The sequence below is a fragment of the Daphnia pulex genome, chromosome 10 (genome assembly GCF_021134715.1).
Source record: "Daphnia pulex isolate KAP4 chromosome 10, ASM2113471v1".
In the NCBI taxonomy this organism is placed as follows: Eukaryota; Metazoa; Arthropoda; class Branchiopoda; order Diplostraca; family Daphniidae; genus Daphnia; species Daphnia pulex.
The window spans coordinates 14,179,507-14,192,185 of record NC_060026.1 but is presented as its reverse complement, the minus strand read 5'-3'; the positions used below and the strand labels follow the sequence as shown (position 1 = coordinate 14,192,185).

At 42.2% G+C, this 12,679-nt stretch overlaps 2 protein-coding genes and 1 long non-coding RNA gene across 4 annotated transcripts; 1 reads left to right on the top strand and 2 right to left on the bottom strand.

Annotated features, from left to right (window-relative positions):
* The first annotated feature begins 108 nt into the window (after window positions 1-108).
* LOC124203836 (ninjurin-1-like) lies at window positions 109-1,163 on the top strand. The gene is made up of 4 exons (XM_046600712.1): window positions 109-261; window positions 330-401; window positions 468-701; window positions 766-1,163. The coding sequence occupies exons 1-4, from the start codon at window positions 151-153 to the stop codon at window positions 973-975; spliced, it is 627 nt and encodes a 208-aa protein (XP_046456668.1). The 5' UTR covers window positions 109-150; the 3' UTR covers window positions 976-1,163.
* Window positions 1,164-2,018: 855 nt separating this feature from the next.
* LOC124203849 lies at window positions 2,019-4,658 on the bottom strand. Its single transcript, XR_006878653.1, has 3 exons — window positions 4,150-4,658; window positions 3,896-3,998; window positions 2,019-3,682 (listed from the first exon to the last, which is right to left on the bottom strand). It is a non-coding gene; the product is annotated as an uncharacterized LOC124203849 (long non-coding RNA).
* Window positions 4,659-5,370: 712 nt separating this feature from the next.
* LOC124203799 lies at window positions 5,371-12,524 on the bottom strand. 2 transcript variants are annotated; one of them, XM_046600651.1, is made up of 4 exons: window positions 12,227-12,524; window positions 12,028-12,164; window positions 10,774-11,863; window positions 5,371-7,584 (listed from the first exon to the last, which is right to left on the bottom strand). In XM_046600651.1, exons 3-4 carry the CDS (start codon window positions 10,891-10,893, stop codon window positions 5,764-5,766), a joined length of 1,941 nt encoding a protein of 646 aa, XP_046456607.1. In that variant the 5' UTR covers window positions 10,894-11,863; window positions 12,028-12,164; window positions 12,227-12,524; the 3' UTR covers window positions 5,371-5,763. The 2 variants fall into 2 exon arrangements, with proteins under 2 accessions (XP_046456607.1, XP_046456608.1); XM_046600652.1 differs by having other exon boundaries at window positions 12,028-12,524.
* Between the last annotated feature and the right edge of the window lie 155 nt (window positions 12,525-12,679).

The following is a 12,679-nucleotide window of genomic DNA, read 5'->3' as shown; positions in this document are numbered from 1 at the left end:
CTATGCTGAGAGGGGTGTTATAAAACAAGATAAAATAACTTATTTTTATTACACCTTGATTACAAAATAGGAAGTTATTTCCTTCAAAAAGTTTCAGTTGCATTTCGGAAGTCGGACGCTACTGAGCAGTTAGGTACGTGTACATTAACAATGGCCGAGTCGACTGGCGAAATCAATTCAACCATTGAGATTCCATCTGAAATCAATTCGATCGAAGAATCTGGTGCTGAACAGCAACCTGTCCAGCCAGTTAATAACCAGGTAAATTACCATAATTTTAAGTAATTACATTTTTTAAAATAGCAATTGATTTGGATGTCGTAATGCAGAATGCGAATCAAAAGAAGGTGACATGGAAGGATTCAATCAAAAATTTGTTTTCATTCGGACGCAATAATGAGGTATTCTACTACAAATGATTGATTTAAAATGGATTAAGTAAAATAGTACATCAAAATGAATTGTAGAGCGATACAAATACAAGGGACGGTCCCGATGCAAATTCTACTGCCGGATGGCGACAAAACAATTCAATCATGATTTCGGAAGGAATAAACAACAAGAAAACATTGGCCAACGGACTGATGGATTTCGCTTTCCTGACGGCCAACGCCAATCAGCTGCAAAACGCCGTCGTCAGCAGCGAAAGCCAAGAACGGACGACCAGCATCGTTCTCATTTCCATTAGCATTCTATTCCAGGTGAACTCGTTATCAAAATGATCTTTTTAAAAAATTCAATTTGATAATGGAAAACGTTTGGCAGATTACTGTGGGCTTTCTGTTAATTTTCGGCTCTTACATCCAATCGAAATTGGATAGCGCGACCAACAGCGAGTTGCAAGGTGATGCTGACCAACAACCGAATATCCAGGCCAAATTATTTTGGATCAATTTGATTAATCACGCGACGATCGGACTCGTTTTCTTGGTCGCCGTAATCAACATTTTTATCGCTTCTTTCACTCACTCGTAGAATGACTAGAATCTTAAAAAATAAAAAGCAACACTTTGTAAAACGTTCATTATCATTATTCTTTTCTAAATAGCTACCGAAATGTTGAATTTTTTATTGTTCAAAGATTTTAAAAAAGAAAAAAAAAAGTTTATTTGAACGAGCCGCTTCAATTACCAGGTAACAAAAAAAAATAAAAAAAATAAAAAGTTGTTAAAAGGTGTACACTTTCGCATGTTTGGTGTATAGAGGCCCCCGACACCCCCTCCCCTAATATACCTGGGAGCCGCCGAACAACCTGGAACCCCCCTACTGTGCAATGGTGGTGGTGTCTTCGACTATGTCTGAGGTGGGAGGGCGGAAAAGAAAAGAAGAATCTTTTGGCGCCTCCCTGTCGCCCCTCATTTTCTAAACTCGTCTCACGGCGTGTGTACGTACCTACAACACCAGAGTCGTGTGTTGTTTAATCACCTCCCCCAATTCATATGCGCTCGCGCGCACGTAGATTTTTTAAAGAGAAAAAAGAGAATTTGATTCTTTTGTTTTTAAAAACGGACGTACAAAATGTGTTGGCCTTTTTTTCCAACCTATCGATATACCTGCGCCAAACAAAAGGTGTAATGCGATACAGGTAAAAAAAAATAAAAAGAGGAACATGTACAATGATTTAAAAAAGAAAATGTCCCGCGGAGAATTTTTGAAAAAAATAGGCGTGGCACAAAATTGCCGGTGATTGCGCACATCTATAAGAATTGATATCGGATTAATTTCTAAATCGTATTATATTATATGTACAGAAGTTTGTTGAGGGGTGGGGTGGGAGCTGGAATGAATTCCTGGATGGCGCCAGTATATCTTTATAGGGCGACAGCAGCGTATAAATAAATAAAAAATGAAAAATTTCCAAAAGGATACAAAAGGGGGTTGAGAAGGCATATATATATATATAAATCCTCGTCATTCTTGAAATAACACTTGAAAGGAGGCAGGTGCCGCCATCAACATTTTCAAATTTTTTCTTTTGTCTTTTGTACAGACACAAGTCGCGTCTAAATTTAAAAAAAAAATACTTTTGGCGCCATCCGAAAATGTTTTATTTTTCGATTGTTTTATACTTTCACGAAAAAATAAAACGGAAACGAATTTTTGTTTGTTTTATTTTCTCCGCATTATCATTTACGAGATAAGTTTTCCTTCCTATAATAATAAAAAGAGCAGCATTTGCTGTTGTAACAAATTCCGTCCAAATGGGACTGCCAACATGAGGGGGGCGGCCAGCACACAGCTCACAGTGTCCAGCCAAAGTATTAGAAAAAGGCAGATGACGGATGATGTTTTTTTGGCGTGCTGTATTCGCACCCAACCGAGTGGGAGGGGCCGAATTTTATTTCAGAGAGAAGAAGAAAAAAGAAATGGAAAACCATCGATCAAAACTCGGTTGTACAGATGGAGATTGCCAAAAAATTAAGGATTTTTAGTTTTGCCCCCTCTGCCTGATCTTTTCTGTTTCTTCTAATAACTGACACGAATGAAAATGGATGAAACAATGCCAGTCCCCAAAAAAAAATAAAAATATCGAAAAAAATTTTTCGCATTCAGAAAATGTGTAACAATTTTATTTTTTAAAATTATAATTTAAAAAAGATGAAGGCCGTGAAGAATTCGAAATAAAAAAATCTACAATGCCCTCGGGCGAATAGGTAATGATCTTGAAGCCCAAGTGATGGTTGCGTGAATAATTCTATTATTAAAAAAACCTTTGCCCCCACCGTTGCTGTTGGAAGATGATGACATGATTTTCCCCAGCTGATGAAAAAGATTAGATTCGCGGGTGGTCAGTCACGACCGTATATACATGTGATAGACACCCCATTAAAACATTCTTCTTTTTTAAATCAAAATGGCGTAACATTTTAATAACGTGTACAGTGTACGGTAGAGTGAGAAATAATCGTCTCCTTTTTTCCTATTGAATTCCATCACGGCACCTGCTGTTCTATTCAGCCACTCCCGAAAGAGAAAAAAGAAACATTTTTGTTTTTCTTTTAATTCTTATTTTTAGGTTGAAATAATTCATCACGAATGCGTTTCGTAACAATTAAGTCGTGTTGCATATCGCAGATGATCGTGTTACGAATGACGTGAATGGTTATGTATTAGTGTGTCGATCCGGCCAGTCTTTTAGATTGGCGCCCGAGGGCACCAGCTGTGCATATTTTCTCTGATTCGATTATACGATTTATTATCTCATAAGGCTCTGGGTGATGACGGATCATTACCGAAGGGACGGGGCTGTTGTTACCCGCCGGCATTCTCGAATTCAAATTGTTATCGAGTCGTCCAAACATTCGTGAATGGAGAACCACAAACAAAAAAAACAAAGAAATTCTCTCTCATTCAAATTATCCCGCGGGACTAGCGTAACGAGGAGGTGCCGGTGTGGCGGCACCAGGTCCCTCATGGTCATAAAATGTTCTAGTCTCAATCGTTAACCCGCGTATATACTATGTAACGATTTATAATCAAAGCAACCACCACATAGTCAAATAGGAAAGAATAAATTTACATTTGTCCTACCTTTTAAGCCTGGCCAGGCATCCACAAGTGCTCCATCCATCCGCAGTTAAGTGTTGAATCCACCAGCAGGTGGGAAAAAGGGGCCTCAGACTCGTCGTGAACCCACACTCATATGGGAAGAATGTCACCAATTAGATGGGATGCTGTTTGCCTAAATAAAAGATAAAAATGGGTTACGAAAATTATATTGACAGAAGCAACAAGGAAGGAAAAGTTGAAAACAAGACTGTGGGTTAAACTCTAATTGTTGATAAGCAGGGGAATTTAAGCTGCCCATGTAATGCAGTGTTTTTGTGCAAGTCATTGCGTCATTAAAAAATATCTAGCAGGTCACAACAAGAATCTTTGTAACGAAAATCATTACCCAAGCGATGAAACTGAGATTGCTGCTGATGACATAGATCAGATAGCAGCAAAAGCAAAACTTGCATATCGTGTTGCCAATATGGCTGGCTCAGGCCTCCAATCTGCACAAACAAAAAGTTTAAAACATGAGTGCAAACAAACTGCCATTCATCAACAGGGGGCTGTGGGGAACAGGGTTTAAACTAGCTTCTATCTAAGCTCTCAATCTCTCATAATCATTGCATTTGTATTCTTAGGCCTACTTTTATTTACCTGAGAACAGAGTGGAGAGCATGGTGACACCACAAAGTTCACGCGACGACCACATTTTTGTAATTTTACTTGTTCTGCTAATTTCTCGTGCACAAAGTGTTCGTTTTGACTTTGTAATCTGGAACTTATTCTCTTTTTCGTAAATAACTTGTAAACAAAACGAAAGCAGACGACACTAATCTGCTAATTAGCCAAATGATAAAATATCGATAGAAAATTAAATCGACCCTCAAATCCAAAACGATCAAAGCGGTTGTCTCACCAACGCTCGAACGGATCGTGATTGTTTGTGTATCTAATCGTCCGTCTCAATAAAAGTAAAGATTTGCACGAAAAAACCCGCAGATAATTAAACTGTAAAAGACCGAAACATAATCAGACCCTGCAGGAACCCTCTTGGGCTTTCCACAGCTTCTCCCATTCGTGCGTGAACAACTGAACACAGAACATTGTTAAACTTGTAAATAAAATCTCATTCTCTATTCTCTAGCTAGCTGGGTAGCAGCTACCGTTCGCCATTTAATTCCCTTTTTTATTTTAATAATAATAAAAAAACAAATCTTATCCAGACAAAATAAAAAAATTCATTCAACAAAGTCCGGACGCTGACGATGCAATAATGATTTTATTCTTTTTAAAAAAATAAAATAAAAATCTCTCGATTCTTTTTCGTTCTCACCTGGGGGTACATAAACCTTCCCCCCCTCCTCTTGTCTTGACTGTCTGTCAGGTTGTAATACCTGGCGCCGACCGTCCTGCCGCCACATTTACACACCGACCAGCAGCAGCAGCCACCACCTTGTGTCTTTTTGTGATATTCTCCCACCTGGGAGAGAAACTATAGAGACACCCCCCCATCTTTTTTTCTTGTCGGCTCTTTTCTCTTTCTGTGTGTGAACAAGATTTTTAACAGTTCATCTTGTAGTCGAGTCTCCAATCGCTTTTTTTTCATTTTCTTCTTTTGTTTCGAAAGAAAAATAATTAACTTAAAAGATTTTTGTTTTGTTTTTTGGGGAAGAAATGACAAAAAAAAAGTTTGGTTGTGGACTCGTCTCATCTGCGATTGGTTGGCTGAGCAAAGCGCCGGGATTAACGTGCCAGACTGCCGACTGGCGCAACGCCGAGATTCGACGCAATCGGGCGGGGAGGAGTCTGTGCGGCGGCGGCGAACAACTTGTGAAATTTTTTTTCGTCTTCTTTCAAATCAAAACGCCGATAAGATGCGACATCTTTTTTTTTATTTTTCAATTTCCTTTGAGAATTATTTTGTTGTTGTTGTTGGGTTCCAGGCGGCGAATTCTTTTCAAACCGCGTGACCTCAACAGTCGAAATAAGAGAAACAAAAAGGCCGTCGACAAATCAAAAAGATTTTGTCAGCCGCTCGTCGGCGGCGGGAAATATGAAACAAAAATTTTTTAATCAACAACAATAAAATAAAAATAAAAAAGGAAATAACGCCGTCCGATTTTGACGTCTAACAAATTTATCAATTTGACAGGTCGAGAAATAAAATCTTAATTTCAATATAATATTTATTTAAATTCTGAATTTTTTGTTGTTGTATCGACATTATGTACAAGACAATTATTATTATTTTTGCAGAAAAATTGAATTTCAATCGTCTTCGTCGTCGCTGGGCTGCCGGCCGTTGGCCACGCCCGATCGCTTCCTATTCCGGCGGAGGAGTTGACCTTCTGTCATTAGAGTGCGGGTGCAACGGTCGACGCACTCGGCTAATTGGCGACGGCCAGTGGTTGTTGTTGTTGTTGTTGTCTGATGGTCCTTTTCCTCGTCTCTTGCAATTTGAGCGCTGGATTCTTGCGTCGAGTCTTCATCGCCGGCCAATTGGCCCAGGGCGGCGATGTAGGCGGACGCCACCCGCAAAATGGACAATTTCGAAAGGCGTTGGCCGTGCGAAAATGAAGGGACGGCCCGCCGCAGGGCCTCGAACGCCGAGCTGATGGTGTGCACCCGGGTCCGCTCGCGGGCATTGGCCTGCATCCGCCTCTCTCGCGTCATGTTCTTGTAATTCCGGTGACTTGCACTGCCGGCCATCGAGGCTCCTCCAGACGCAGCCGACGGCTGGAAACCGTCCGGCCCGTCCCTGAAGGCCGACGACGAGCTCCTCCAGTGAATTTCTTCTTCTTCCATCTCTTCTTCTTCTTCCGATTCCGCATGGCGGAATCTTTCTTCCGGCCGGATTTTTTCCACCGGCGCCGGTTTCTCACGGCTCAACAGCGTCTCGACGCTGAGGAAAAGCGGAAGAACCGGAGGCTTGACGGCGATGACGACGTCAGCCGTTTTGCTGGAGAATTTGCGGTCGCATCCGGAATCGCTCGGATGTTTTCTCGACTCTTTGGTTGCTTGGCTAGTCCTTCCGGCTATATGGATGGCGGATTTCTTGTTGGTCTTCTTGCCGATCGTCAATGACGTCGCCGATGGAGAAGAAGATTCGCCGGAAGTGTTTGGCATTTTCTTGTGATTGAAATCCGGTGGAGGCAGCGGCGGCTGCCCAATGTGACGGGGAGACTGGGATCCGCCGACCGGAATCAGCGGAGGAAGTGGTCCAAGTATTGAAGGCGGAGGCGGCGGAGGTGTGACGGATCGAGCGCAGATGGGCGACAGCGGCGGAAGAGTTTTGCCGATTCCGCCGGATGGCGGGGTCGAGAAAAACGCCGCCGGCCTTTGATGATGAAAAATCGGATGAGGTAACAAATGGCCGTAGGACAAATTGAAAATGGAGGCCGCCGCTGCCGCAGAAGCCGGCGACGACGGATGCAGGAACGGATGCGGAGGTAAATTGTAGTTGTGGCCCTGATGATGATGTTGTTGTTGTTGTTGCTGGAGCAGGTGAGGGTAGTGGTAATGAAGTGCCGACGTCATGAGGTGGTGGGCGGCCGAAGATTCGGCCGCCGGGTGAACGTGCGGAAGCGGCCAATTGTTGGGTCTCATCCAATGATGGAACAGCCGGTTCCTCTCAGCTTCCAGGAGTAGCAATTCGTGCGGATGCTGATGCTGCTGCTGGCCGGCTAATTTGAGAACATTTTGATGTTGAGCAGATGCCGGATGATAAAAATGTGTCAAAGGTGGCGGCTGCTGCTGGCCCGCCATTAGTCGCATTCTCTTCTCATCCGGCTGTTCGGAATCCATCCAGTTCGACATTTTATTGGGTGGGTAGGTGCTGCTGCTGCTGCTGGGCCGTTTTAACGAGGACGAGTGCAGAGGAGAGGCCAGAACGGCGTTGGGTCGTAAAATGATTTGAGGCTTTCGGTGATGAATCCGCATGGGTGTCGATCGGATTTCGACGCTGTCCTCACTGCATTCCGTCTTGGGCGACAGCTCCTCGTCGAGTGCGCCGGCCCGCTCCCGTCGTCCAGACGCCGCCAGTCTCAGCAGGTCATCCGATCTCCTCAATCTCAATTCCAGTGGCATTTTCTATTTAAAGGAATCAAAATGGGGGAGAAAGAAAATGTCAAACAGTTGCCCAATATTCACACAAACCGCCCAGCAGAGACGATAGACAAAAAAAGGGTGTGGCCAAATTGATTGGATGGACCAGCTGGACTAGAAAAACACATTTCTGATTCGACCATTGCCCAATCGGAGACGGACAGACACAACAAAGTTTGATCGATAACGTTTTTATCGAGGCTGGAAAAAAAGCTAGTCACAATAAAAATCTGGATTTCCTCATCACGTAGTAGCTATTAAAAATTATTTTTTTCGCCTGCTGGCCGATAAGAATCACTGGCCGAGATTGACACGCGCAGAGCAAAAAAAATCCTGGACGGACCAGATGTTTTTTAAAATTATTTGATTTTCCGACGGAAGGAGAGAGAAAAAAGTTGTTGGTGTTGGTCAGTTGTTTTGTCGACCATATGGCCCGACCTCATCCCCTTTGGCACGGGAAGAACAACATTCCTTGGGGGGTTTTCATCAACTGCGACGTGGAGAGAAGAAGAAGAAGAAGACGGACGCTATCGCTCTGGACATGTGCCTGGATAAACACATTTTCGGGTGCCCATCTTCTTCTTCTTTTTCTATAGTTTTTCATTTCGATGTGTTTGTTTGTTTCCCAACTATAAATACGTGTGTTCCAGCAGCCCAGCTTAAAGTCGACCGGGCAGCACGCCGAAGGACCGATCTCCGAGCAACAGATGTTCCAGCTGCACGCAGAGAAAAAGAGTCTAGCTAAACTTATCGAGGGGGGAGACTAGACTTTCGTTGTTTTTGGGCGAAACTTTTTTTTTCTTTTCTTTTTGTTTTTATTGACACGATCGTCGTCCTGGAACACCAGGCAACTGGGAAATAAAAAGAATCTTATTTGGGGACATGAAAAGAATTTGAAATGTGAAATGAAATCACGACATTTAGTAGTAGACACCTACTCTTGTGTCCACACAGCTGGCAAGGCAATTTGCATTTCATCGTGACAAATACTGGGCGGGGTTCGTTCTTTTTGATCCGCCAGTCCACCACCACCACCACTGCCACCCCCAATGTTTGTTGTGTTGGGCAATAAACAGACGCACGCGTAAACAACAGCTGCGAAAACAAACGGGCGGGCGAAAAAAATAATTTTAAAAATTAAAAAGAGAAGCTCACGAAGGATAGAAAGAAGAAAATAAAGTCAACAGCCGGCGGTGTGTTGTGGCAGGTGTGGCTCTCTCCCAATCCGCTCACGGGGTACATATAAGAAAATATCTTTGATTGGCAGTTTTTTTGGGGTTTTGTTTTTTAACCTGGTTTGTTACTGGGGGTATTTAGGGTGTTGTGTGCTTTATCACGACATTGAACGCGCCCAGCACACTCGACAAATAAAATAAAAAAAGAGAAGAAGTTTCTTTTTATTTGATTTCGGCACGGCCAAAAGAAAACCCCAAATGACGTCTGGCGTGTGATCTATCTCCGGTGCGTGCCGTTTAGAACAAAAGATGAGAGTCAAAGAGAATCACGAACCGTGATGTGAGGGGAAAAGGTGGTGACCGTGGGTCACCACCGACATTTTTTTACTTTTATTGACTCGGATTATATAATCACCCCACCCCACCCACCATCACTTGAACTTTTCAATATCGAGATAGGACAGGGTCTCTCCAAAGAATTTAAATTTTTTAAATTTTTTTCTATTCGGAATTGCAACAAACAAAATGTTGAAGAAAGAAAAAGGAAGAGTTGAACGCGCCTTGTTTCTTATGTAAGCCCTCACGCCCGACAGTCTGGCGCCTCTTTTCAAAAAAAAAAAGAAGACGAAAAAAACCCCGCGCGTTTCAAATTTCTTTTTTGGCTCCTCAAACAAAATATAATTCCGCTGCATTAAGCATGTTTTCCTTTTTTTTTAAGTAAAGAAAAAGGACATTAAAAAATTGACCCACAGCCGCTCTTCTCCCGAAAATGATTTCGTGACCAATCGCCAACACGTCCGTCCAATCAAACAAACCCCCCGCCAAAAAACAAACAAAAGAAACACGTTTTTTTATTCTTTTTCTGGAATTATTAATTGACCGAAAGAGCTTCTTTCTCTCTCATACCTTATAAGGCGATAAAAACGAATCTAATTGACACATGTGTCTGTTTGCACATCTTTTTTTCGTTGAAATAAGTTTAAAAATAAAAATAATAATTACAAAACGACCGCCGAAGGAGCAGGTGGCGACGTACAGGTGAGACAGGTGGCGGGGGTGTAAAATAACCAAAACTAAAATTTCATAATTTTTACCCATCGCGCGCACGAGACAAAAATTTTAAATTAAAATAAAATAAAATAAAAATTTCAGTGGGGGGGAAAAAAGAATTGACTTGCACCCCAAATCTTAACACACACACAAAAATAAAAGACAAAAAACAAAAAAGAAAAAAAAAAGAGGCTCCAAAGAGTCGGGCCAGTATATATAAGGACCTGCTGGCGCGCGTACATATACATCTCATGGCAGCATATAGTATAGTAGTAGCCAGTTTGCCCAGCCCAGGCGCTTTACAAGTCGTCAGCGCGCCTGGACCCGTGGCGCCAGACTGTCCCGGATCCTGGCGCGCGGCTCTGTGCAACTCGAGAGACACACAGACACACAGACAAAAAAATAAGTTCCTTTTTTTTTCTTTTCTCTTTTAAAAAAGAAGAAACTTGCCGCCGAAACGTTTTGAATTGCATTGAAGGGAGAAAGAGAATAATTTTCCTTCTTCTGACACAATTAAATAATTAGAAAAATGTTCTAGTTTTGTTGAACCCTCCCATCATTTTTATTTTGGCTTTTTCCAGCACGTGCCCCATCTGGAAATGATTTTTGCTCGACATCTGCTGTTCGTCAAATCGCACCCTGGACTGTGTGGCTGGCGTCCAATTAAAAAAAAACATCTCTGAGAGCTGGGGTGATTGGGCAATAAAATATTGTCAAACAAGGAAAGTCAGTGTGTGTTGTGTGTGTGTTCGACATCGTCAAAAAACTCTCCTTATCGAGAGATACAAGATTCCGTTTTGACAAAATGAGACAAACACACAACGGGTGGACACTGAAATATTTTTGGTTTTTTTCGTAATCCCCAAACACAAACGGTGGGAGAAACGATAAAAAGAAAAGCGAAAAAATAAGAGACAAGACAAATAATCAAATTGAAAAAGCTACATACCTCTAGCGATGACGAGATGATCCCCAGTGACAACGACGGACTTGTGACTCCGGCGGAGGCCGCTGCCAGCGACGAATAGTAATCCGGCGATTCCGGATGATGATGACGCCTCATCAGCATTTTCCAAACCGATTTGTTTGTTTTCTTTCCAAATGTTTTTTAATTAAGAGCTAAACACACTGAAGTTCATCACTGAAAAATATTTTCCGATTATTTTCAATTTGATTTTTTCAAAAATAACAAAAATAAAAAAGGAGAGAGAGACAAAAGGGGGCACGTCCAATTGGCTGGGCGATCGGCCGTCGACTGGGGGGTAGCAGTAGCCCAGCTGATGAAGCGCATATATACACACACACACGCACACACAGCTGGGCAAGTCAGATGGGATAGTGGGAGGTGACGAATGGGTGGAAAAGGGGGAGAGGAGGATTTGAAATAAAAGGGAAAAGAAAAGGCCTGAATGGACAGGTTCTGTCAAGATGGGACGGCGAAAAAGACTGGCCATCTCTTTTTCCCCGAATCAAATAAGTTGCCAACTGCATCATGTACATAGATTGACCCCCGTTGATCTGTTAACTTGTACCCAAATGATTACAACAAGAGAGTTCCTCAAGGACAGGATTGACTGTTGATCGTTATTGATACATTGGCGATAGACTCATTCACCGAGATGAGACACAGCACAGTTTAAACTGGAAAATAAGAAATAACAGGGGCCATCAAAGGTCACTTGGGTACAGCTGGATCAGAGGCTCCAGTTTCATCCTCAACGTCCCCACCGCCAACAAGTGTGCTGGGTTTTTGACGAAAACGATATGATTCTCCTATTTATTCTGTTTGTTTGTTGTTTTCGATCCCGAAAAGCTGGTGGTGGTGTCCGAGTACCAGATTTCACTTTGCTAATGTTTTTTATTAGCCCCTTCTGCGGAACCGAAACATCTGGGGCGACATTTTGACAGCAGGAAACTGACGATAAGGAGTTTAAGGTGATCTTTGAACCGATTGGCGCAGCAACTTGTATGTGGATTTTTTTCGTGAACTGGTCAGGTTCGGTCAGTACGTTGGGTTCACCCCCTGCCATCAGCATATTCTGGAAATCAAACAAAATATGAGAACTGGCACTAATTTTTTTTAAAGAGCCATCTGTTGATCGATTGAACGGGAGGGTAGGGTTTCAATTATATAAGATACCCATCCACTGGGAATGTCAAATTGAATGCAAACTGCAATTGATTTCATCTGTTCCATGCCTACCTGGCTTGCGATTGAAATTTTGTAACAATCTGCAAACGAAACCAATGTGTGCCAGTAGGTTGGTGAGACGGGGGAATATTCAACAGCTACTTTTGGGAAAAAGCATCAAATCTCAATGCAAACCTGTTGAAACTCATCTACATGCAAGAGAAATAAGAACAATATCAATGAAACATGTTATAGCTGAGACCTGTCTTACATTCCGACAAATTTCATTCAAAAAAGAGTTTGAAATGATGCCTCCTCTGCAGTGACACATAAGACTGGAAGAACTCGTTCGTCAACATGGATATATAATAGCACCGGTTTTCGTGATAAGTGCCTCTGCACATGCCATCTCTGACAAACTTGATTCCACCAGCAGACTGCAATACCCAATATTTAATAACGTTGCACGCCATTTTTTTTACGTGTCATTAAAATCACTTTGACGAAAAATTCCTTTAATTGGCCGACTTTTATTCTCAATCCAAAAGATAGATATCCAAATCGTGACCTTATTTGCACTCGTTTGATTTCAAAAAAGAAAACACATGTGTTTTGTTACTTTGGTGGGCTTCATTTTTAGGATGGCAGATGGCGCTGACCTCAGCGTTGGTTATTGGAATTTTAATGTTTTTCCTTATATTTTGGGTAATGAAGCTCGTGAACA

Bases quoted from the DNA above. Each gene is read 5' to 3' on its own strand.
- LOC124203836 (XM_046600712.1), top strand. From the start codon at position 151: ATGGCCGAGTCGACTGGCGAAATCAATTCAACCATTGAGATTCCATCT. The intron at 262-329 runs GTAAATTACCAT...GTCGTAATGCAG, and splicing joins TCCAGCCAGTTAATAACCAG to AATGCGAATCAAAAGAAGGT. The intron at 702-765 runs GTGAACTCGTTA...AACGTTTGGCAG, and splicing joins CCATTAGCATTCTATTCCAG to ATTACTGTGGGCTTTCTGTT.
- LOC124203799 (XM_046600652.1), bottom strand. From the start codon at position 10,893: ATGCTGATGAGGCGTCATCATCATCCGGAATCGCCGGATTACTATTCG. The intron at 7,585-10,773 runs GTATGTAGCTTT...TCCTTTAAATAG, and splicing joins TCATCTCGTCATCGCTAGAG to AAAATGCCACTGGAATTGAG.